Genomic DNA, 25880 nt, shown 5'->3' with positions numbered 1-25880 from the left:
ACCGATGGGGCAGGACCTGCAGAGCCAGGCTGCACGAGAGGCACGGCTGCTGGTAGCAAGGGGGATTTGCTCCAGCAAATGGGAAAGTTTAAGCTAAAAAAAAAAAAAAAAAAAAAAAAAAAAAAAAAAAATCTGAAGGTAGGCATGGGCAACACAGCAGAAACTGGACTGTGGTTTGAATCTCTTGTCCTTACAATGCCGGCTGGGAGGCTCCCACAGGAGCATCCCGGGTCAGGCAGCACAGAGCAGGAGGCAGCGTCCGTCCCACGCACGTACTAGGGGACACGTCCAGCTTTCCCTTGACTCATGTCTGGTGCTGCAAACCACCAGACATCGGCTGCATGCTCCATAGACTGCACTGCAAAGCGGACAAGGACTTTTAATAACTGTCATAGCTAATTGCACAAGGGAGCAGGACCCACCCAGAGGAGAAATGACTCCTCAGCTTCTGTTTATCCTCACGCCTTACAGCTCTGTGCGGGCAGCCTTACATCAGCCGCGCTGCAAACGTGGTGGCATCACCGTTACGCACCGCAGTCCTTCGGAACAGGATATTTGCAAGCTTTGATTTTCCCTTCCACTTCAAGCTCCCTGCTCCCCTGCTAACCCAGGTCCCCCTTAAAAGTGCTGCCATCCACAGGGCCAGCGCTCCGTTGGTTTGTCTGCATTCCTCCTCTTTTGAGCGAGCACAAACACCGCAACTCTTTCGATGGGACTGGAAGGTGAAGCAGCAGCCAAGCAGTAGGGACTGCAGGAAAGGAAAAGGCAGCCAAGATGCCTTAAAAAATAAAGCAAATACAAAGACCTGCTAAAAACACCCAGAGAGACAGATATCCTTAAGTCAACAACCATCATGCTCAGACACTCAGCTCTGCTGGCTATTTTTATACACTTATGTCTGTTAAACAAACCACAATCTATCTGCTAGGATTTTTGGGTGTAAAGCAATCAGTTACGGACACGGAAAGCGGGATGCGACTGAACAGCTTCCCCTACTCCGCAGCCCCAGCCTGGAAGGACGGAGAGACAGGGAAGGGGCCACAGACTGGTGTGACAAAAGGCTGCTTTATATTTCCTCCTCTACAGCCTGGCCAAGCACTGTGGTAACACAGGCAAAAATAATATGAGAGGTTTCTGCAGCTATTTCGCAAAGAGGGGAAAAAATAATAGCACATAGTTCAGGTTTTTAAAGGCAAAAAAAGAAAGAAAAGAAGAAACCCCCTGACAGCCCCACCTCTCTCCACCCCAATAAAGAGAGGACATTACTCTCAAATTTCATTTTCCTATTGTAAAGTCAGTCTTTATATTTGCAAAATGAGCATTTTAAAAAAATTTTTTTTTTAAATTGTGTGTTCTGGGCAGATGGTCTGAACCCCCCCAGCAGATTAGAAACATATGTGAAGAACAAGGAATCCAAACCACACGTTTTTATTAAGCTGCATGACTTCTAGTTCAAATTTCATCACATTGAAGTAAATATTTTCTCTCTAAAGTAGCAGCTGCATGTTAGGTGATCCATAATAGATGTTTCATATATGCACACATGCATACATGCGTGCAGGTGCCCATACATGCGTGTCCTATACTTGCTGATAAACTTGATAGATGTCAATGTGAGACCACATGGCTGAAGCTGATATCGCAGTTTTTCTTTTAAAAACAACCTGCCTGTACACACACACAAATTAAAAAAATTAAAGCTGCAGAGTTCCAAAATTTCAGAAATACCAGATTTAAGGTTGCATACCCTAAAATCTATCACTCTGTACAGACATATTAGCATATAGTCTTTCAGTATGATACTTTTCCAGAGTACTTCTACCTCATGTGGTGCACAAGTGACGAGGATGCTTTCCTTTGCAGCATGTCATTTGCATGCTTCTCTGAGCTCCAATTTGCAGCCCCAGTGCTTGCATACGTTTTGCACATCTATGCTGCGTATCTAAGCGTGTGTAGTATTAAGTGTGACATCTATAGATGCAGATGTTAAGCACTGCTGCCTTACATGAGCTCCTCCACGGACAGAGGAGGAAAGCATCCAGATTTGGGTCCTTCTGAAAGATTCTGACTTCCTAACGATTTAGTTTCCACTTCAGGCTTGGGGCACACACCCTGCTAAAGCCGTACATATCCCTCGCAGCTTTCCCGAAGCCAGGGCTTAATCCTTATCCCCGGCCTCTTCCTGCGAAAGCTGGGACATGTCAAACACAGCTATTGCTGGGTGTTTACAGAGCGCCTGGGCATCGCCTCCGGAGCAGGAGCACGTGTTCCCCGCTGGAGCACCGACCGCCCGCCACGTCCACGGGGACGGACCTTGACCCGGCCGGCGCAGCCGCGGGAGCCCGTGCCAGAGGTACCGATCTTTCCGTGCAGCGACCTGCAGCCGAGGGCAGGCTCCCTGTCCCACCCAGCCCTTTGGAGGACGCCGGTGCTCTCCACCAGCCTCAAAGCCCACCTCTGAAGGGCTGACCCAGACCAGCTTGAAGCCAGCTGAGCATCTGCCACTTACCCCCCGACCCTCACCAGTCACCCAAGCCAAGCCCTAATAGTCTTTGGGGTTTCCACCACCTGCAGCAGATGCAAAGCCGAACCACAAGACCTACTCACGGTACCTGCCTATGTTCTGATTTCAGCCCCAGCAGCGCAAGAAACCCACACCCTCAGCTGGTGGACACCAGCTCCAGGGGGACCATAGGGCTGGAGGATGAAGAACCGCATCCATCTACAAGCAGCAGCCTGCTGTGGCTCTCCTGGCCAGCCGGGGACCATCCTCAGCTGACAATTTTCCCTTGAAAAACCATTTACAGATCTCCTGCAGTAACACCTTCCCCAAGAACAGAAAATGGGACAGGTGCTGGCGTCCCTTGGCTTGCTGGGAACGAGTCACCAAAGGTCCCCGAGGTTCCCATAGCTGTGGGATGGAAACCTTGCAATGCGATCTATCTAGACCATGCTACTAACCAGGCTTGACTGGAAGAAATAACTCCTTTGCTGGCTTATTTTTGAGTTGCTGGCTAGGCAAAGGTGTTCCTTCTATTTCAGGGGAAGAGTGAGGGGAAAAAAAAAAAAAAAAAAAAAAAGGTAAAAAACCTGGCTGCAGAGAACCCTTCCAAAGTGACTCAGTTTTCTTTGGCTGCTCCAAAACTCCCATGAACATGGTAAATAGTCTGACTCTCTTTTCTCCTCTCCAGTTTTGACTGAAAAATAGGAAACCCAATTCTGAGAAAAGCTGGAATAAGAGAAAAGCAGGTTTAGACTCTGCATGCAGGGCCAGCTTGGCAGAAGGACTTGGCACACTTGCACCATCTCCTAGGGAATGCGGGAGATGTTAAGGTCAGACCTGGTGTAGGTCCTTAGCAGACCTGATCTGTGCACGCTCCTTGTGTGGGATGTTAAATGTTGCCTCCATTCAGCTAGGCAGAACCAGTTCTGGCATTTTTGCCAGCACAAGGAGCTAGAGCAGACCTGGGGCTCTCCCTACCAGGATCCTATCTAGAGGAACTATTTGGAGTAGAGCTGTTACATGCATAGCAAGTGTGCTAGAGGGAAACACCTTCACCAAAGAAACAACCCAACCTTCTGGCCACCTCTGTAATTGCAACTGCTAGCAACTAAACATTCATCTCTCTTGTGTATACCAGAAACCACACTGAGAGTTATTTAATTTGAAGGTTTAAACTAACACATGAGGAAGCATTCTCCTCTAATGAATTCATTAGGACAGCAATGCATTTTTTTGGCTGGTTTCCCCTGAAAGCAAGCCATGTGTGATCTCTTTGTGCAGCCACAGGTGTGTCTGTCTATCTCAATAACTCTTGGAATCTGATAGCTGATTTCAATCACTTTTGACAGAGGAAATAGGCTCAAGATAATTAAACTCCTATGAACGTCATGGAAACAGACAGCTAGGTAAAAGAAAGGCATCATGCAAGTTCATTGTCTGAGGGAAGGCTTTGTAGGAAGTTCACATCTGAGCAGATATAGGCATACACAACAAGAACACATCTCTCTAATGTTCCTACCATAAGAAAAGTTTAAGCAACCACGAGACACAAATTAGAAGGAATCTGGACCTGACTAATCTCAAGGCATCTCTGAGATTTCCAGTTCCCACAGTAACTGGAAAAAGATGAGCTGAAGCACCACAAAATAAGCAGTTGTTCTTGCATTTCTGCCTATACATGGAAAACACCCTCTTCTCAATTTTTCCAGACCCAAGAAGAATGGAGGAGAAAACCAAGCATCACCAGGTCTCAGCTAACAAGCTCCCCTGGCAGCTCTCAAAGGAACATCACGGGACAGGGCAGAACCCAAGGGTTTGTTGCTACCTGTCATTAGATGCCAGCCACGTTCAGGCTGACATTGCCACCCAGGCAGCCTCGGATGAGCCTTTACTCAAAGACAGTTGCTTATCCATCTGCACAACAGACTTGTAATCATTACTGGCTCTCCAGCAAACACACTAGGATCAAACCCTTGGAGTTATTTTTTTTTTATATGACCACACAGCAGCTTGTCACTCTGTGATTTCTGCCTTCAAACTCTTCATTTGGCAACTTAAAATCAGCATTTATGTCATACTCTGCACAAATTACAGCGTTGATCCCTAAAAATAGAGGCCCCACAATCACCATGTGCTCTGTTGTCACTGTCTTTACATCTAGTCCAAATACAACCTTCATAGCATGGTCACTATACGGCTGTTGGTTTTTTTCCCCCCTCCAGATTACAAATGCTTAGCCAGGAATAGTGTACAACTATAGGATAGCTTTGAAAGGAATGCTTTAAAAAATGCTCAAAAATTGTACTGCTGAGTTCACAGGTATTCTTTAATAGATGCACCCCTCCCATCTGTTTACAATATTAATACCACCAGCTGAGAGTGACTTCATAGCAACAGATTATTCAAAAACCCCAAAGCAATCAGATATCTATCCAGAATTTAAACACCATTTTCTTTTTTCCTTTTAAGTAATTGTCTATTCCAAAGTGTTCGCAAAATAACAAGTATGAATAACTCCACAGAAGAAGTTTTTCAAGCAGTTCCTTCCAATTGTTTTCCAATAGGGGCTGATTTGGCTCAGGTCTATTCACACGGCGTGGTTTTGTTCCCTAATTGAAGCATCAAATTATGCTTCTGAACCCTTGCAAGCAACAAATTAGACTATTAAAAAAAAAAATCTCTTAATGCTTGCTCAAAAAGTTTGCTTCCATGGATATGCTTAAACAGGGCAACTCAGGAGGCACCTGGCAATGGGCTTTTGCAACTGGAGCCTCCTCTTGACAGTCAAGGAAAGAAATTTTCATGCAAGGATAAAATAACGGGACAGTGACAAGATGGTGCTCTCCCTGACGGCCATCCCAAGTGTCCAGTGTGACAGCACGGCTCAGACCCCACCAACCAGCGATGCCAGCTGCTGCTGGGACAATCTGGGAAGGTACCAGAACCAGGCAAAGTTTGGCTTCACATCAGTGGTTGCAGGATTAAAAAAAAAAAAAATTTCCCCTCCTCCACATGCACACCCTGTCTGCTGCTCCTGCGGCGCAAGGGAGGAGCAGCAGCAGCTTGCACCCACCCCATCACCCTCCATCAGGGTGCTAATTGCTTCGGTGGTGCCCCGAGGCCAGGGTGAGGGGACCAGCACAGGTCAGCATTGCTGGGACAACAGCCCCACAGGCAGCATCCCACAAAACTCACGTTCAGGGCCGCTGGAAAGCTACTTTAACTGATAGCCTGCACATTGTGGGAGGCATTTACATAAAGGGAGAGTAGTGTCAGCCTGACCTTCCACTGTCCAGCATGGAAATTAAAAAAAAAAAAAAACCAAAAAACAACCAACACACACAAACATGAAAGCCCAGCCCAGGCCTCTGAGAAATGAATAGGACAAAATGAATGGATGTCATTGTCTATCATGATCTGCCAGCCCTTTAACTAGCAGTTAATAAAGCTGAGAGAAGATTAAACAATGAGCAATTTTGAAATAACACCCTCATTTTGCATCCGGTGTATTCCAAATAACACTGCCTTTCTGAAGCATACGCTCAGTATCCTGCGCTCCATAGAACAGGCTCAAAAAAGTTATTTTCCCCATTTTCCTCACCACATTCATTAGGAATCCCTGGAAGAAACCCAAGTCCCCATTTCCCCTCGTCCTCCACTGCTCTTTGAGCACCAGGTAGCCCAGGGCAGCCCGACTCTCTCCCACCAGTGCCACCACTCTCCAGGTCCCAGTTGTCACCACCCAAAGGTCATCCCCACGGCCTGGCTGGTGTCCCCCCCATCCGCAGACTGAGGGTCAGCTCTGGGCAGCGCCCTTTTATCCAGCCTATGTTTCTCATAGGAAATTGCAGCGTTTTCCTTGGAGAGCCTGGAGGGGAGCGTGCAGTCTCTGAAAACTCCCCATAAACCCAAATTAGAGCCCGCAAGGCTGCCAAAGGCTGCCCAGCCCTCAGATTTCTTCTTGTGGTCCTGCAGACCTGACCACATACTCAAGTTCCCTATTTTCTTTACAGTTTCATTTAGTGCTGCGTTTCCCCCATCCAACTTCATCTCCTGATGTCACCACCTTACCAAGGGCTGATCGCACTGTTCCAAGTTTCCTCTCTCCATCCAAATCAAATAATAATCCGCTAATAACCAAGCTAAAGGGCTGGCTTTTTCCTATAGAAGTTATTTTTCAATGACATATGTGTGAACCATAAGGGATAGTTTAAAAACAGATTCTCCCTCATTACAAGCTGCGGCACAGCACATCGCGGCATTGCTCTTTTGTGTCTTCCCCCTCCGCGCCGAACGATGCCGTTTCCTGGCTCCGGTTTCACGTCGATTTATTTCCCTTTCATCTATGGAAAATTAGCAACGAGATCAGCTTCTGCTGGCTGCGCCGCCCACACGAAGCTGGATACGCCAGCGTATTGTAAGGGGGACTCTCTCGCAGTGGAAAATATGTAGTAAAGCGAAGGTCTTGGCTTAAGTTACACGTTTGAAAACTTGCTGTTAGAGCTGCGCTGAGCCAAAGTGGAGGCAGTTGCTCAGTTTTTACTCGGCCCTGTGTAAACAGGGTCGTGGTGTCTGCCTGGGAGGTGTTGGTCCCAATGACCCAGAAAGCTTTGGGCTTCGTTCCCACCCCTGGCTGCGATGGAGGTGGGCGACACAAAGGGAAAGAGAGGGTCTCGGAAAGGTGGTGAACAGTCGCAAGAGAGACTTGAGGAGCAGCTGGTGTTGGTACAGGAAGGGAGGAGGCGGCAGAAAAGAAATCCAGCCCGAGGTCTCCAGCAAACATCTAGCCACGACCATCCAGGATGGTCAAACGCAGCAGACGGCATTTCACAGCTCCGCCAGACAATTCGCACCACTGCTACGAGGGCAGCCCCGCGCTGCTGCTCTGTGCGTTTCCCATCCTCTCCCCTCCTCACTCCCTTAAACACTTCCCAGACTCCAGTACAAAACCCCAGGCAAGCCCTCAGACAGCTCCAAAGCCCACTGCTCATTTTGGACAGCCTCAGCCTCCCCCGGTTTGGGCTCACTTCTGTTGCCAAAGGGTGGCTCTTTGCTTCTAGCAGCACATCAGGGCTTCCTGCTCCCATCCCACAACAGTTGGAGCTCTTCTCAGTACTAAGGTACCTAAAAACTGCACACCCCTTGCTTTTACACCTTTTTTTTTTTTTTTCCCCTCATAGCTGAACTAATCTGGAAGCTGAGCTGCTGTTTTCTCAGCCCCACAGACAGGCTTTCCATCCCCCGACTGCCACAACCCCAATATCCACCTTGAGGTTTTATCCTCAGCCCTCCACACCGAGGTGGCTCAGGATCAAGGGTTTTGTATACACAGAGGCTTTTAATCAGGACTTGGAATGTTTTCTGCCCCAGGAGGTAAATACAGAATCCAGGTTTTATGGATTAAAGGGAATGGGGGGAAAATAGACCTGGCTGCCAAAGTTATCTCAGGATATAAGTGGGATTACATGCTTAGCCATGGGGATATCTGCTGACACACTCAGAATTTAACTTAACACCAAATTTCGGTTGGGAAAGAATTTTCCTGCATTTGGCTGGCAACAATCACCAAACCATGGAGCACTGAGCAGGACACATCTGCTGGGACCACCCGAGAAGGAAGCTTTTGTGCAGGTTCTTATTGCTGTTTCCCACCATTGCTGCAAATTTGGCTAGTGCTGCTCAGGAAAAAGCCGAAAATAGATAGCTGAGGTAGTGTGCATCTGTAGGCGTAACACCTCTTGTCCATACACCTTTCTCCCTCTTTCTCCAGGAAAGTGGACTGTCTCCTTTGTCGATGTTCATACACCTCTCGCCTCCATGCTCCGAAGTATTTCTACAATTATGTTTCAACACTGCTAACTGTCCATGAAAGAGGATTTGGTTTTGGTTTATTCCTGCAAGAGAACCTCTGTGCAGCACCTCCCATCTCAAATTCAGCATTCAAAAAGTCTTGCGTTTAAACACAAAATCCTGCGTAGCTCCCATAACAAAACTAATTGGGCACTACCCAAGCTTTTCATCCCAAGAAAGGGAGCTGGGTTTGTACACCCTATGGCCTGAAGAGCAGATGTGAAGTTCAGCCCAGAAATGCTGTTATCTGAACAAAACCCATTAAGGAACAGGAACGGATGCAGCATGACCGGCACAGCCAGAAGTAGCTGAGCATCACAGCTCAGATTTCGGTGTTCTGAGCAGCAAGCTGGAAGAGGGTAAACATAATTTGCAGATAAATTTGCTTATGCAAGGCATCAAAGCCTCAGGAAAACCTTGCTATGTTTGCAGACATTCCAGAGCAGAGAACAGTGCACAAAAGCAATATTCACCACAAATTCTCTCATCTCCCCACACATTTCGCTTCAGTGGCCAAAGCACTGTTTGTTCAAGCAGACTTGACCTCCTGAACCACAGCCAGTATGTGGCTGTGCGTGGAGAACAATGAGCCCACGGTTAGAGACTTTTTTCCGTGTTCTTGGAGGGAATAGAAAACACACATACACACAAATACACATCCAATATTCTGCACAACTCATTAGGAATACCCTCTTCCAGCTCCCATCCCCAGGGTGATGTATTTATTGTGAACATATACATTCAATCCTGCTCGGCTCTGTCAAAGTAGTACACCTGCACACTGGGGATGTCTGGAGTGGGCTAGGATTTTCCTTTGGGCTTTGGCAAGCAGCCCAGACTGCCTCAAAAAAAAATAAAAAGGCCTCACCATGTGTAAGGAACATGTGTTTCATTTGTTCGTACCTAAATGACAAGGGAATGGGTTGAACACAAAGTCAACTAAGAGGCTTCTAAGTTAGGATAGTCTTTTCTATGCTGGGTTTACTGTCCTCCCTGCGACAAGAGGCTATGTGCATAAAAACCTAGTTTAAAGAAGTGACAGACTCCAAGCACTGTCCTGCAAAGGCAGGACAAGAGCAGTTAAGACCTCAATTTCAAAGAAACATCAGCTTGAGCACTGCCAGGTCAACAAGGACACAAGCCCACCTCTCTGCCTGAGCAGCTTGTTGCAGAGCTCAGCACTCTCCATCCTCTTCAACGCAGTGGCTCTCCCACGAGTTCGGCTCAAACGAGCTTGTACTTCCTATAACAGTTTGCTGCAACAATGCAAATCAATTAAGCCTTTTGTACATAGAATAGGATTTTTTCCTATCCACAGGCTTCTGTTTCAGAAATTCACTTTTATGCAAACAAGATTAATTCTTGTATCACCTCCCACATAGAACAAGGTTCCCAAATTAGCAGGGAAGGGGAAACATGCACCGATTTGGACCAGTGGCATGCTATTGCTCTCTGCTCTCAGTAATCACTTCTCCATATTGCATAGTGATGCTGCCAATAAAGTTCAGCTGGAAACTTCTCCCCAATAGCATGAGTATTTGGCTTTTCCCCCATGCTCAAGCTGAGGAAAATCATCTTTCCCAAACATGTCCATTTGCTCCTCTCTTTGGTGCCTTTCTAACACACTCCGGGTCCCTTTGCAGTGCCTGTTCTGCTCCTGAAGCCCTGTCCTGCTGCCCTGCAGGCATTCATGTCCACAACGCCACTGTAAACCTTGGCATGATGTCACAGGAGAGGAGCAGGTTTCCAGCATTACATCACCCTGTCTGGGCTCAGCAATCCACCTTCTGCACCTCAGAGTTTCCATGGAAGAAACCGAGCCCCCGCCTTCTTCCTCCCACTATCCAAGGGGGGAAGCAAACTACAAACGAAGCTGTCAGCTGAAAGAGTAATGACACTACACCTAAGAGCATCCATCATGTATAACGAGCCTGCCTGGGTTGCTGCCTGCCAGCATTTAAATACAAAACTCTGCCAGGTGAATGTCAGGAACAACGAGACACAACTCTGCTCCCCAAACCCCACAATCCCTGTGGCGGATGGAAATTGTTTTGAAGGATGAGCTTTGCCTTCCAGAGACCACTCAGCTTTCCTCCTTAGCAGTTTCAACTGATTACCATGCTCTGCAGGAGGTACCCCAGGCCAGAGAAAGTTGGGCAACAGCCTGCCTGCCCTCTCCGTGCTATGGCCCAAGGCAGCAGCGATGGAGAGCCCTGCATGGTATTGCTTAGCATCCCTCCCCACTGACAATTCCCCCCGCTTCCCACTCAGCGTCCTTCTCCACGCCCTCCACAATGGCAAAAGCTCTTCCAAACCAGCTAGCCTGCAGGGATCCCTAGTAAGGCAACCATCAGGCTCCAAAACCTGCCTGTTTGAACCATAATAATAAAAATAATAACAAAATAATAAAAATATTTCCCACTTCAGTAGCCCCTGGAGTCACGGCACATCCCTGCTATCGTGACCACTGTCCAGGAGCAGGCAGGGAAGCTTGTGGTTCCTCAGACCAGGGTGAGGTCCCATGTCCTTCACCAGCCATTAACCCTGGATTTTAATGAGTGCTAAGTCCTCCATGTCCTCAGCATTCACTATGCTTTGCTAACAGAATCAGGAGGAGGAACCCCTCAACAAGCAGTTGCCTGGGGTTGGGTGCCTTTTCCCATTTCCAGACAACATCATCCCGTTGCTGCGCTCAGGCTCCCCGCAAGCTGCGTCTCACCACCAGGTTCCTCGGGGCTGTCTGATGCTGCCAGCGCTCGAGATGTTCAGCTTATACCCAAGACAATTCTGTATTAAACAACAGGCTAAGCTGCACACTTGCCCACAGATACCGCACAAATGGGACTGCACAGCGAAGCATTGACTAGAAGGCCCTTACTCAGGATGACACCAAAAGGACTAAATCCCCTTTTGAGATTAACAGTACACCCCAGCACCGAGGCCAGGACAGGCAGCCAAGAACAGTGCTATTAAAGCTGCCAGGCTTCCTGGGATTCTGCTTTCTCCCCATCTCCTTTCCACGGACACAAGGAATATGAAGTGCTTTGGATAACCACAGCTTCCCCTTTATCGCTACCTCAAGCAAGATCAGTAGGGCATAAGGGCCATCACTCTGCCTTATTTTTTTAATTACAGCACACGCTGTGTATTACCGATTGCAAAGATCCAGAGGAGGATTATTCACATGAACTAATGCAGGCGTCTGAAATGGAAATCCGGATGCCCAGCGGAGCCCATTTGGCACAACGTAATGCTGGAAGTTAGAAGCAGCCCCCACCCGGTAAGGGATACCCATTGCCTTGACAGTAACACTCGACAGCACCCAGCCTGAGACAAAACCTGTGCGGGTCCTCTTGTAAGACTGGGGCTTGACTCTGAACAAACTGCAAGAAGCTGTAAGACCATGCAGCTTCCTAGGCTGATGTTTAACTTGGCAATATTAAAAGATAAACGATGCACTGCGTAACTGTTAAACATCAATAAAAGCACTTTTATGGTCTGTTTGAACAATAAAGCATGTCTCCTCACGCATTGTGTGCTATCAGAGGCCTGAAGGCATTTGATACCAGCAAACTGCAGTAATTATCTGCACACACCAATGCACAGTTTCTTTTACAGTTTACAAAATGGAATTTACCACTGACCAAAAAAAAACCCCAAAATCAAAAAAGTTAGAAACATTCAATATGTGTATTTTGTAATCATGACTAATACAGCTACATCATTACAGGCAACCCTGACCCAGTCACAAAGCTTGACTGCAGTCCAGATGGCTAAACTGCCAATTACCCAGCAAATCTAAATGAAAAACAAGAGTTTCAGCAAAGTGTATGCAAACAATTGATCTGATGTTTCCACCCAAACCCTCACTTTCCTTGCTGGCACCTGACAGATAGAGGTCAGATGAAATGGTGTCAGTTTAAGGTTGAAATGAAACCACCTGAAACACAGACTAACTTTTACAAGCTGTTTTGCAATTCTTATTCTGGATCTGGTCCTGCCCCTCCCTCGGTACAGACACACTGATAAAACCAGATGACGTCCCTGGGCACCTGTGTAAGACGATGCTGTGTGTGAGACCTTGCCAGCTGGGGCCAAATATCACATTTGGGTTTTGATTAGACTGACTGCACTGCTTGGACTCTGGTACAAAAATCTCACCATTAATTGCAAACCCATCCAGAGGCATAATCTTCAATAATTGTAGACATTTTCTAGGCTGCATTGCTCTTCTGGAAGAGCCTAGTTCTGTGATTTAATCCATATGTCTCAAGTGCACCATTTCACGAAAGAGGATCCCTTTGAAAAAACAAAAGCAGAAGAAATGACGAGAAAACCAGCAACTAAATAGAGAATTATTAGGAGACTGGGGAAAGCTACAGACATCTTCAATAAAGAACCCTAATGCTGGCTCAGAACATTTTATTTTCCATCATCTCACACCACGGTATATGCCGGTGGTGTAAAACATCGACTCTTTGCACTCCCTGAAAGGCTCTACAGCAAAAGAGGTGAAATCAGATTTGGCAGGGCCAGGAAAGCAGGCAGCCAGAACTGTAAATTAGCTGCTTTCAGCAGTCTGCCGAGGTAGGGAAAAATACACCGGAGCATGTATCTGTGGCGCATCTTGACAGAGAAATTCAGGTTAGTAAAAAACCCTAACTAAATTAGAAAAAAAAAAAAAAAAAGCTTTTTGAAGGTTAACAAAAAACTTAATAAGCATATGCTCTGCCCAGCTCCTTCCTGACCTTCTGGGCTAAGCCCAGATCTTGCAGAACATGATGGGTTCGGTGCTGCACTTATGAGAAGCCTCACTGAGGTCAGTGGAGCCATTATGATGCTTCTGGTTTGAAGATACTGGGGACCTTGCTGCTTCTCCTGTAAAGAAATAAATAATTGTTCCTGTGTGCTCCATACCTTGCCACCGCTGTTTACATGTGCACAAGACCCTCCTGCAAACAGGAACAGCAAAGACAGCCATGCCCAGGCAAGGTTGGGTCTAGAAGCGAATCAGGCACGGATTCAGACCTGAGGCTCCCACAGTATGTTTGTCCCCATGAGCAGAGAAAGTGTGCAAATTTTGCCATTACCACTAATCTGGCTTTCCCCAAAGCCCACTATACTAGCAGCATAGTTTTTAAGTACTATTCCAGGAGGGTAGCTATTTGACACATTAACAGCAGATCTGCCTGCAAAAGGGGAGCCCTAAACCTCTTCATCCTCAAACAAAAAAAATACTGTAAGATGCACTTACATGTATAGGAACCTGTTTTCGTTTGTACACCTTTTGCTAAAGCAAAAGCTATTGATCCAATCTTATAACCTTAGAGGCGTCCTGGAAGAATAACATACAGAAACTTTAAAAATAAAAACACTTCCAGAGCTGGAAATGCTACAGCCAGGAGCACGGGAAGGGAGGGAGAAAACCCTGACAATAGTGAAATGAAATCTGGGATTATCAACCAGAGCGATAATTGTGTTTTTAAGTGTAAACAAGGCAGAAGATGAAAAGAGAGTTGGCATTTCAACCTAAGAGCAACACAGCACCTGAACGGCCCCAGTGTCTCAGCTAAGAGCATTGAAGCGTCTATTCTGCTTTGTCTTGTTGTGCCTTGAAACATTCAACAGCCCTAAGAGCACCTCTGGCATCTTGCCCTGGCTTTCTGGCTCACCCCAGCACAAATTGCTTTCCCTCCATTGCTGATGTCTTGATTTCACCAGTGGTCTTCAAAAAACATAAAGGAGGAAAGAAAATAAAAAGCACCATCTTTGCAGCATCATCCAAACCCCAGCAGCGCACCATATCTCATCCCAGGACAAGCTTTGGCATAAGGTAATAACGCATATTTTGTCAGCCCCTCACCGTTTCACTGCATTGGCAGAACGGTGTCTGCAGGCGTCCAAGGCCCTCTCACTTTGCACCTTGTTTGGCAGGATCAGAGGAAACCACTTGGTTTTACAGTACCAACTAGACCAATGAGACACAGTTATGGTACTCAGCTGGACAAAATAAGCTCCTCTTGTCTCCAGAGGAGCCAACAGTAAAAGACATAAACCTTAAAAAGCAATATACACATGCACTGAGCCTTTCCACTTGTGGGAAATCTAATTTCATCTACACCAATACCAGACACTACCACAAAACAACGTTCTTTCCAGAGGGTCAGAACACCAGTTACCTTGTGGGACAATCCTGCAAAATTTTAAACAGATGAACTGAAAATCATTTACATCAAACGTACTCACTTGTTACTAGGGTACCCTCAGCAGTTTCACCAAAACCTACTCGTTTTTTACCAATGTCCACACCACGATTTTAACAGTGCCAGCTCTGCCAGCCCAGTGCTGTACAGTACTTTTATCAGCACAGCAGCCTCACACAGTAGTCTCTTCCTGACAGATCAGAAGACAAAATGGGATTATCCAGCAGAAGTATGAAACACGTCACTATCTGGGACTTTGGCAACGTCTGAATGAATTTTGTATTGTTCATCAGCCCATCGCTGTAAGTGCTGGTCTACAGAGTAACACTAAGCAGTAGTAAAACAGGGCTGGGCCACACACTACTGCAAAGCCAAACTTCTCTGGGATTACAGGAGATGCTTCAAAACACCACTGCAAAGGGGTTAAGTTCACCCCATCCATCCCAGAGACAGTAACATTTACCTGCCACATTGAGCAGCACTTTCCATTCATAAAGCTCCTCCAGCTGCGGGTTATGGGATTTCTCTGTTCACCGCTGTAATACAGCCACTTCTGGGACTGAAACGCAGCACCAGTGACCTTCCTGAGCCAGGACCTGAACTTTATTTCAACCCACGTCTGCTAAACCAGAATGACTTCTTCAGCCCAGAGCCAGCTGAGCTGCTTTACCACCAGACCACCACGGCAAACAGGCTGGAAAAGCCAAGGCATAGGGAAGTGCCACCCGCAAGGTCCCAGGACATGGTGGTCAAATAGACTGAGCGAGCCACACGCCGTTTTGGCTAAACATGTCAAAGCCTTGCCATGCTTTGGTTGGGATGGGGGAAAGACCATATTTGAGCCCAACTGCTCGCCCTGATGGAAGGAGCAAGCCCCAGGGAGATAGATGCTGTCCCCTGAACACAGCGACGAGTTGTACACGGAGCAGAAAACCCTTGGCATAAGCATCTTCCAAGGACAATCTCCGATGAAAGCCCACAAAGCACCCAAACAGCCCACAGCCACGGTTCATGGGTACAATATGCAGCAGAAGCGTACCTATAACAGCCAAAGAAACCCTTAAACGAGCAAAGCATTGGCCTGACGAGCGCTCAACTTATTCTCAGCTCTTGCACCAGCACGGGCTACCAGGAATCAGCACAAAGGCTGACGGGTCAGCCCTGGGATCAACACGCTGCTGCCAGCAGAGATGGGCTCGCGCTTCCAGTTTCTTGTTATCCACACAAGAACTGATGGGATCCTGCACAAAAAGGCGACTCTCACCATAGATCACAGGCACTGAACAGACGGCTCCTGCGGTGCATCGCTGCAGAGGCAGGAGCGGGGCCATCACATCACCAGGATGTTTTGGCAAGTCTCCCTGGGGTTTGGGCAGAAGATGCTTTGCTTTCTGGGAAAGGGACTTTCCCAAACTTCAGCCTCTCTCTATTCCTATGGCTAACCATTAGACTGTGCTAGGACTTGGTTTCTAATATATGTTTAAAAAAAGCACATCAAAAGAGACAGTTAATCCCTCTAAAAATGAGATGAATTCACATGTCTTCTGACTTCCTTCCAGTGCTGCTGTAGCCACAGGAACACCGCTTACTACAGCCTGCAAGCAGAGAAAAAGTGTTTATCCTGCACCCTGGGCTATTTCTTTTCTCTTTTCCTCTCTCACTGCAAAAAGCCCTTTGCTGTCTCACAACAGCATCCTCTCAGTCACAGCTTGAAACCAGCCGCTGCTTCCCAACCCCGGCGCGAGAGCCTGTCCTGACATTTGTAAACTTCTGTTTTGAACAACAGCTCAGCACAAAACTTAACTTGTACAACCTAGGCTCCAGGCTTGGCCCCTTTTCAAACCTACCCAGCATTCCCCCTGCCATACAGAGAGATCCACACAGCCTCCAAACTAATTGAATTTTAATGAGAGGAAGTCGTTTTTCCACTGGAAGAATGTTGTGCTAGAGAAATATTTTGAAACTCCTCTAACCTTTCCTGCCAGGCTTTTTCTGCCCATCTGGGCGCTCGATCGACAAATACAGCAGAGCTGCTCTGCTTGCGACCCTAGCTAGACCTGGAGCTTTAATAACAACTTTCAAAACAAAACGTGTTTAGTGTTTTATTTTATTTCAGTCCCGACAATGAGAATATGAATTCCCACTACATACAGCTCTTGCTGACTCGTGCTGAGACACAACCCATCTAAGCCCTCCCCAACACTGCCTTCCATCCTGCTCCCAGCTAACTGGGTTATTTTAATTTCCAGCAAAAGCGACAAACATCTAAGAGCCAGGCAATTCCACGGGTGCAGAAAACACTGGGGAAGAGCTTTGCAGAGCAGTTGCTTACAGGACAGCAGCAGCTTCATCTCATCATTCTGTATTCAGTCCAGAAATTATCAGCTCTCCAGGAATACACAACTTTAACAGTTTATACCCATTTCCTATTGTTCTGAGCCACAGTTTCCCTACACAGTTTCTGCTTAGGCTTGCAGAAAGAAGAAAGGAGAAGCCAACGGAAATTAAGTTGCTGAGATATGAAGGAAAGTAGGTTATAGTCTGCTGCCTTCATGAAACCTATTAATTACATTCAGTTTAAAGCTGCTGGTATCTTGATTAGTGTGTGTGTGGATACACTGAAAACCCTCTTTGTCTGATGAGGATGACAAAAGAAAAAAGGACAAATACCAGAACTAGAAAGTTTTTATATACATGCTGTATAATATCAGTACATAGGTTATAAGACAGAGGAAAAAAAATACTTGCTAATCGTCCAGTTCTCAGTAAGTGCCTGCAATGATCTTGTAGCTGCATCTTGCACCCAGAACAGGCAACGAGCTCCAGCGGAGAAGAACGCTTGCTCCGTTTTACCCCACCTCCCAAGATGAAGGAGGTTTCACAAGCCCGCTGAGCTTGTACCCCTGGATTAGTCCTTTTCAGCAAGGGAGCTGTGGCCAGCCCCATGGGAAGGGCCAACAGTGGAGCTGGGAGAGTATTGCCACCCATAAACGTGTGTTCCCTTGCCTGGCAGAGGAATCAGCAGTCCTAAATCCAGGTGAGCACTAAAAGCCACATGGGAACATCTCAAGCTTCAGGGGCAGTGATGGAGACTGTGTTATTTTGCAAAGTGAAATAGTCTAAAGTGCAAGTTTCTTACCCAGTTTGGATGTGAAACCAAGTTAAGTGGTTCTACTAGATCCCTGGGTCCAGCAGCTCCCCAGAAAAGCTCACCACTTTTATATAACAATTGCACTTAAAATACGGCATCCAGGGCGACTGCTTAAATTTTTGGCAGAACGTCCAACACTTGCGAAAGACACTCCAGTGCCCATTAAACCCAGCTTTTACTTTCCATTTTAATTGTTAAACTTCCCAGGGAATGTCTGTTAATTTAATACAATTTAGAGATTCAGCTCTAACGCTGTAACTGGGATTTTGGCAGCAACATCCAGTCCATGCATTCTTGCTCTGTTTACAGCAGACCAGCTCCCAGATGTTGGTAATGTTAAACAGACTGGAACTTTCCTTCCGAGTGACAGCAAAATGCAGACAAGAGCTGGCTTCACTACAGCTCTAATTATCCACCGATAGGAGATGTTCCCCATCACTTTGCTGGGTTGGGGAGGCCCATAAGATACAGCTATTCCTCTACATAAATGCAATGAAAGTGAGATAAAGATCAATAGATCTTAGTTTACACACCATTGCACTGGTACTGATTTCAGGGAAGCAATTCTAGCTTGCAAGAACTATCAGGGACAAGATTCTCATACACATGAAAGCCTCAGAAGTGCAGCAGACCACAAAAGTTGAGATTGCTAGTGAAATGCATATATTAAACTAGCTGCTGAACTATGGGAAGAACTTCTACCATATGTACCTTGTCTATAAATAATCCTCCATCTCTCTGCTTAAATCAAAGGAGCTCATGGGAACATTCCACCCATCACGATTTGGGTTTGCTTTTTAAAAGCAGTTGCTGTGTGGGAGGTGACAGGGCTGCCAAACAAGCTGTCGAGGAGAGTCCCCTTATGTCACGGTGCAAGAAAACAAGAATCAATGGCCAATGCGTGGAAAAAGAGCAAATTCCTATAGCCCCAGAGCGAACTGTGACTTGCAAGGGAGCTGCTTTCCTCAGCCTTCATTTACTGCCCCTACAACTTTATTTAAATCATAACACAGGGATGAATGAAAACCTTGTGAGCCCTTCCCATGCTAAATGAGCCAAAAGCACAAGAGCTACAGACCTACAAAATCCCAGCACAGGGGCTGGTCGAGAACCCCAGCAAGGGCATAAAACCAGAGAACCAGAGGAGCTCACTCCAACAGGTCACCTGGTCCACTGCTTTTGTTACTACAGAAAGCATTTACCTAGTTAAAACAAAAACTTTAAAAAAATTGTTACACACAACAGTGTTCTATTACACAAAAATCCAATACAAGTTTCAAAAATGAGCTGTAAATACCTCATCAACAGGAACCCAGCTCATCATCTCTGTGGAACATCTCCAGAGCTGTTCATTGTCATGACTTACCTCAAAGACTTCCTCATCCAGTATCCTTGTTCCAAATACAATGATGCCATTGACGTCGATGATGGGATGGTCACTTCGGTCCAAGAACTTGGTTATCTTCTTTTTACAGTCCAAAATCAAGGTGACATTTTTCTTCTGCACACTGATAGCTACTCTGTGCCACCTAGAAGAACACAGTCCACAAATGTGTTAAACAGAGCCTTGAGCTTTCAAGAACAAGCTAATGATTGTATAACAATGCAGCTTTCATAAACTGATGTTCTGCAAACCTTCACACCAGCCTTCATCTGCAAACACATGAAAATCATCCTTGGGCAGACCCTAAAGTTTTCATTTGAAATAGAAAGCTTGTGTTGACAAATGATGCCATTCACTTCTCATCCCTCCAAAACAGGTAGGCGTGCCAGTTCTGGCTTCAACAAGAGGCAGAGGAGAAAAAAAAGAACCACACCAATAATTTCCTGGCTATCCCCCTCTTCCACCCTCCTTACATCCTGCAAAAGACTTGTTGTGGATTTTGCAAGACAAACTGATTTCTTAAGGCCCTTTGCAGCAAAAGTCACCAGTGTTCCTATGCCCATAAGCATCAGACAATTTGCACTGACTGGTATGTGATTCACACTTTTTATATATACAGTATTTAGTCACCAAAGGGCAAAATTCAAGAATGGGACACTTGGCAGTAGTCAAAGGTGTGTATATACATTTATATATAGGTGACTCCTATTTTACATGATGTTCAACATGCTGGTATGATATAAACAATGTACTGTTTTTTCCTTTGTGCACAAAATTTCACTTACTTGCCATCTGCTAGGTTAATGCCTCTAAAGAGAGGATAGTCTTCTGGGCCTGGCTTTCCTGTATGGTCTTCATACAGGAATACAGGAGATCTACCCATCTCCACACCAATTTGCTGGATCCCTTGCTCATTGTAAATTGAGATCAAGAAGGACTGACCTCCTTTCTTCGCTTTTACAGTGGTTAGAATGGAGAAGTCCTCTGGGAATGGGGAAGCTGGAGTGGAAAAGCAAAGAGGTTAGTCAGGTTTCCTTGAAAATTAATCCCTACAGAAACAGTCCTGTTGTCTAGTAACCCATGGGGAGACCTCTGGTTTATCCCTCCAGATGTGTGCACATCAGCAACCCTAAATATTTATATAAGGCAGCATCTTAGTTGCCAGGTGAAGGTCTGGCTTTCCCCCAAAGCCTACCGCGATACAGGGTTGGGATGAGCTGCAACCCAAAGTAGATTACACCAGCAAAGCCAGCGTAGAGCAGTGTCCCAAGCAGCATCCCCCAAGGGCTACCTTCTCTAATGGCACATTAAAAACCCAAGCACAGAACTGAGCATCTCTCAGGATCATTCATTTATGATCAGGAAGCCTTTTGCCACCCCTTACTGCAATCTGTCACAGAGCCAAAAGCCACCCCACATTTGAACTTGCAAGCAAAGGAAGGCAAGGGGTCTACTGTTTTGGGATGAGACCATAGTGCTTGGGAAACATAAGTGGGTTTTTTTCTTTTAAAGAAGAAAGTTGTTGGTTTAAATCTGTATTGTTTGCACCTAACCCTTCTTTAGTGTGCTCTAGAGCTTTTTAGGAGACAAGGCAAAAACTTTGTTTCATATACCATGAGGTCCCCAAATTAACTTAAGATGTCAGAGGGACAGAGGAAATCAAGCATCCCATGCCAGTCAGGCACACACACAATAACGAAGGGTTTTATTTAAGGGAGTAGGGAAGTTGCATCAGGCTTTGTCTATTCCAGACAAGAACAGAGCATTCTGTGGCTTTGGCTTTCAGGGTTGGTGCAGACAAAAAAAATAAATCTGAAAACAGAAATAAATCTGGCAATCAGTAGGAGATGTTAATTTGTCTGCCTATTAAAAAAGCATCTAACAGGTTTCCTAGCTTCTTCTCCACTCAGGAAAGCAACACTGTCCAATCTCAGGCAACTCCTGTCTGTATTTTTGCAAGGTTTGGAGGATTAAAGCCGTTAAAGTATGGAGCAGGTACTGTCAGTACAGAGGCAATGCTCCACACAGGGGAAAGGTCAATCCCCTGCAACACCAGACAAACACATTTCAGGTTTCAAGTCAATATGGGCATCAAGTCACACCCTGTGCAGGATACAACTCCTCCATTTGGGTTTTCTCTGCCATTCAGACTGGAAAGATAAGTCCAAACTGAAAAGCCTGGACACACATCCCAAACAGGACATCTTAAAAAAAGACCAGAAGCATTAGTAAAGGAGCTTTCTGGAGAAAATTATTATTGGAGGTGAGACCTATGGAAACAGAGGGTACCTACAGGGCATAACGTCCTCAGATGCTGCATTTCAGCAGCATGAGACTTGCAGGGTATCTTTCCTTTAAGGTCCAGGCTTTCGGAAACAAGGATTGCATTGTACTGCTGGGTATCTGCTTGAGAAATCTTAAACCACGGCAGGGCAGAGTAAAGTGGGGCAGCCCTGCCATGGGCACTGCCGTGTGTGTGTGCTGGGACATGTGTGGCAGCCGGTGGCATGCAGGGAAAGGAACAACACAATGGATCGTTTTTAAACTGCAGATGCATAGCCATATAAACCACAAAAAATGTCCAAGCTCGGTACCCATAAGCTTCAAAGAGATTTCCTTCACCCTTTTCTTAGATGGTATCCCAGGGCTGCATAAGGGATTTTGGCCCAGGGAGGGGACCAGGAACATGGGAGTGGGGAATTCTTCCAACCACAGCAAAGCTAGCAAGTTCAAACACAAAGAGGCCATGAGCTCACCCTCTCCTCTTCTGCCTGGGAGTTGCTTTAACTTTTATTAACAAACCAGTGTTTTAAACACATCTAGCTGCCCAGCACAGGGCTATACCGTGGGGCGGAGGATGCACAAGCAGGCTGGGCTGCGTCAAAAGCCAGCACTGCTACAAACAGCTTGTACAAACAGAGGACGCCGAGGGGGATATCTGAGCATACCTACAGAGACACACACTGTTTGTACCAAGTTAATATCCCTCACCTTAGTTAAATAACATTTGGAAAGAAGCATAAAGCAGTATTCTGTATAGAGGACTCACAGTCAGTAATTAAATGCCATAATTACAGCCTGATTTCCCCCTAGGACACAGACCCAGATATTTGGCAAATGCAGGCATCTGATTATTGTGCCTCCCATAGGATGCACTGAGCTTTATCTCTCTCCTGCTCTATACAAATCCTCCTGTAGAGCTGAATCAAGACCATACGCCTTCCTGGTTCCAATTACAGGCTACAGTTTTGGGCCTTTTATGTAAAATAGTTCATGTCCAAAATTTCATTATGAATCCACAATACAGTACCTTTCAACTTGGACAAGCTGCCAACTCATTAAAAAGCTGCTTTTAATTTTTTTTTCATTATTATTAAAATGTCTCCATGGTGATGTGAGTTTCTCAACCCAAATAACCATAATGGATGAATTATAGCTGACATTACTCTGTTACTGCTCTGCTGTCCTGGCAAAATAACAATGCCTTCACTGTCATAGCTAGAAATGACCCAGGCTATTGAATGATGTATGAAAATGCATCCACACAGACAGCAATACTAATAAATACATCATAATAAATATGAAGCACACAGAAATTGACCCAAATCCCCTTAAAGACAATGGAGACACCCCCCCAACAATGGGGCTGGGATTAAGCCCTTATATTTAATTCACATCAAATGAGCTCATGCTGAGAGATGTTGCACATCCATCTCTTCACTTAACGGCACCGCACCGATGCTGAATTTGGCTCAGCATCGCCCTTTTACCCCATGGCCAAATCCTTTCAAATTCACTACATGCGACCTCCTGCAAGGCAGTGAAGGATTAAGACCCCAATTCTGCAGACAGGGCCACGGAAAGAGCTGAGGAGGTCCAGGGTGGGCACAGATCCCTCCATCCCACGCAGCATGCCGACACCATTAGCTTCACTTGAGCAAATTGCATCTGTGGTATGCCCCAATATGCAAACCAGTGGAGTCAGGCTGAGTTTCTTCCTTCCTCAGCACCATGACCAGGGATTAAATCTTTTGTACAATCTCATGGTCTTCAAAATAGGAACAGCTGGGAGCTCCTTCCTAGCCCAGATCCTGCAGGTGTATCCAAACACAGCCTAAAATAAAGAGCCCTGCTGCTGATGTGGGAAGGACAGGAAAGCCTTAGCTGCTTAAGAGAGAAAAAAAAAAATCAGCAAAAACAATGAGCTGATCCAGTTCCTGACACAAACACAAAGCAGATCTGTTGTGTGAGATGGTGTCATTTCCAGAGCCACTTTTCAAAGGAAAACAGCTCTTCAATGGTGTCACCAACTTCTGGCCTTTTTCTTCATCTGAGAAGACTCTCAATTTTAGAATGGCTTGTTTTCCTCCGAGATAACTCTTCAAGCTATAATAGAGATTTTTAAGCTCTTAAATATATATATGCAGACACCCACAAGCAGTGTGGAGAATACAGAGTTTGCTAGAAGAATGCAAATGACATTTTGCTGGCTGCCACTGAAAACTTTGCCTTTCTTGCCTCTGCTGGAAAAGCATGGTTTTTGCTGGGAAGCAGAACTTATTTAGGGAGCAAGGACAAACAGAATCTCAGCAGATTTTCTCACTCTTGTGGGCTTGAAAAAAAACAAACTTTTATATATATTTATATATATATCTTGCTTTGCTGGCTGTGGCTGTGGAAGCAGAATGCAAAGCCCATAAAATTACCATCTTAGAAAAGCACCAACTTCTAATTAGCACAAAATATGTGGTGTACATTTGCCTAGGGTGCTCTATAGCAGAGAGGGAAAGTTATGCTACATCCCACCCGCCTGTTAACATGAAATCACTAAAACCACATTTCCCCTGGTACATTGCACTGCAATTACTTTGTTATCTTTATCTCCTCTCTCATTCATTTGGTGGTGTGAGCTGAAGTCACATCTAGTTATGAAGATGTACTGAGGAAACATCTGTGGATCTGATGGAAAACACTGGGGGTTCTTTACTTTGCTCTTCCTTTCCTATTTCCTTAGCAAGCAGCAGACTCAATGACTTTGGAAGTCTCCAGAGAGGGACAGAGCTGCTTCAATCACCCCATGGTTGTCCAGATGATGAAATGATTGAAAAGTTGCTTGATGACACCAAGGAAACACCATCCACATCTTCTCACCCAAGGAAGACGGTAGATGCAAACCAAGAACTCAGTGAGGACATACAAGTAGTAAGGTGGGACAAAAGCGAGAAAATATCCTACAAGGCTGAGTTCTCTCCTGTGACCTCGATTCAGTCCTGCATGCTGTCTTGTTGTGTTACCTTTGTCAGAAGTGGTGTCATCCAGTCTCCTTGCTACATTAATTAGCCAGATTACTCCATTCTTGCTTTTATATCTCATGGTCACCACTGTTTGCTGGTTTCCATACCACAAAGGCGATCAGGCAAGACTTCACAGTAGCTACAGCAACTACTGGAAAGCTCTCAAATCCACTGCAGTTGTATATTCTAAACTGGAACCATTTCCTTCAAGCACTTCTGAGCTTGACAATACCAGCTGGGCCAAAACTTCAAGTCATTTCAGATACACGGAAAGAGAGTACACGAAAGCAGTTAAACACACACTGGTTAGGTTCAGCTGATCTTGCCTTAGGACAGATGGGTGGACTCGGGGGCCACTGCAGGGCCCTTTCTGCCTGTCCCTGGGATGAATATTCCCCACATCCACAGGCACAATCCTCTGGGACATGAAGGCACAACTTGCCAGAGGAGTGCAGTTGGGCAGACGATGATATTATCTCTAGTCAGAAGGGACTGACCTGCCATGGGCAGCAATAAAAACAAATACAGGGTCTGTTCTGCACTTCTGCAGGCAAGGAAACAGGGCTTTAGGCAAACCTGAGCAACTCCTTCACTAAGGGTTGACCATGCCATGGAGGGCTACCCACCCACAGCCCAGACACAGCTGCTCTCACCTTCATATCAGGCTCTCAGTTTGTATGCAAGACACAGGGTATGCTCCTGCTCACTACAGCTTAAATATAATTCACCTGCTTAGTGTCACAGCAGGATAATAATGAAGTCTGAAAATAACCTTAGTGATAACACATGCAATGAAGGAAATACAGGACTGGAGGATGCAAGCACATCAGCAGTCCAGCCTCAGAGTCCTCATTTAGGCCATTGACAGGCTGGGTCTGATAGATACAGTATGTTAATTAAAAAACATTGGTAGTGGCATGCCACATTACCTCCGATTTAGCTAATGCATTTTGTATTATTAATTCTCGCAAACACCAAAGGAGAATGTGTCTGTCTGCTTTGCTTAAGTCATACACTGCTTCACAGATGAGTTACATGCAACGTCTTTCCGCCTCATTGCTAAACCTTCCTCGGCAAAGGAAATTTTCTCACCAAACCTACAAAGTCCTACCGTGCCTACTCCCAGTACCCCATGTAAAACAGGGATACAGCAGTGCTCCCATATGGCTTTGGAAGGAAGACTTCTGACGGTGACTGCTTGTTCAAGACCAAAGCTCTCAGGCAGCAAGTAGTTTGGGTCCATAATGTGTCCAGCCTTTTTACAAGTACATTTTACTCTACAGTAGTGATTGTCCCTTGGCCTGAAAAATTTAACTCCAGTGCATCCTCAGTGACAAATAAAATGGTCACCAGCCCATATGCTCTTCAAGGGCTTTGTGAACTCCTGCATCTTGTTGGCTTTCTCTAATGAACCTCCGATTTCTTCAAACAACTTTTCTTGGGACATCTGTTCTTGTGGGGCAGTGTATTATCTTTATATGGTGATTATTTGTGT

The 25880-nt window shown here is 45.8% G+C and overlaps 1 protein-coding gene across 2 annotated transcripts in view; it reads right to left on the bottom strand.

Moving 5' to 3' along the window:
• The window catches only part of COL5A1 (collagen type V alpha 1 chain), a 159901-nt gene that overhangs the window by 95781 nt on the left and 38240 nt on the right, over positions 1-25880 (bottom strand). For both annotated transcript variants that reach the window (XM_030000053.2, XM_030000054.2), the window contains exons 3-4: positions 19877-20090; positions 19074-19236 (exon numbers count right to left, since the gene is read on the bottom strand). In XM_030000053.2, the coding sequence (XP_029855913.1) occupies positions 19074-19236; positions 19877-20090 (377 nt within the window). The remainder of the gene's footprint in view (positions 1-19073; positions 19237-19876; positions 20091-25880) is intronic.

This window comes from Aquila chrysaetos, chromosome 24 (assembly GCF_900496995.4).
Source record: "Aquila chrysaetos chrysaetos chromosome 24, bAquChr1.4, whole genome shotgun sequence".
Classification (NCBI taxonomy): Eukaryota; Metazoa; Chordata; class Aves; order Accipitriformes; family Accipitridae; genus Aquila; species Aquila chrysaetos.
This window is presented reverse-complemented; position numbering and strand designations above follow the sequence as displayed.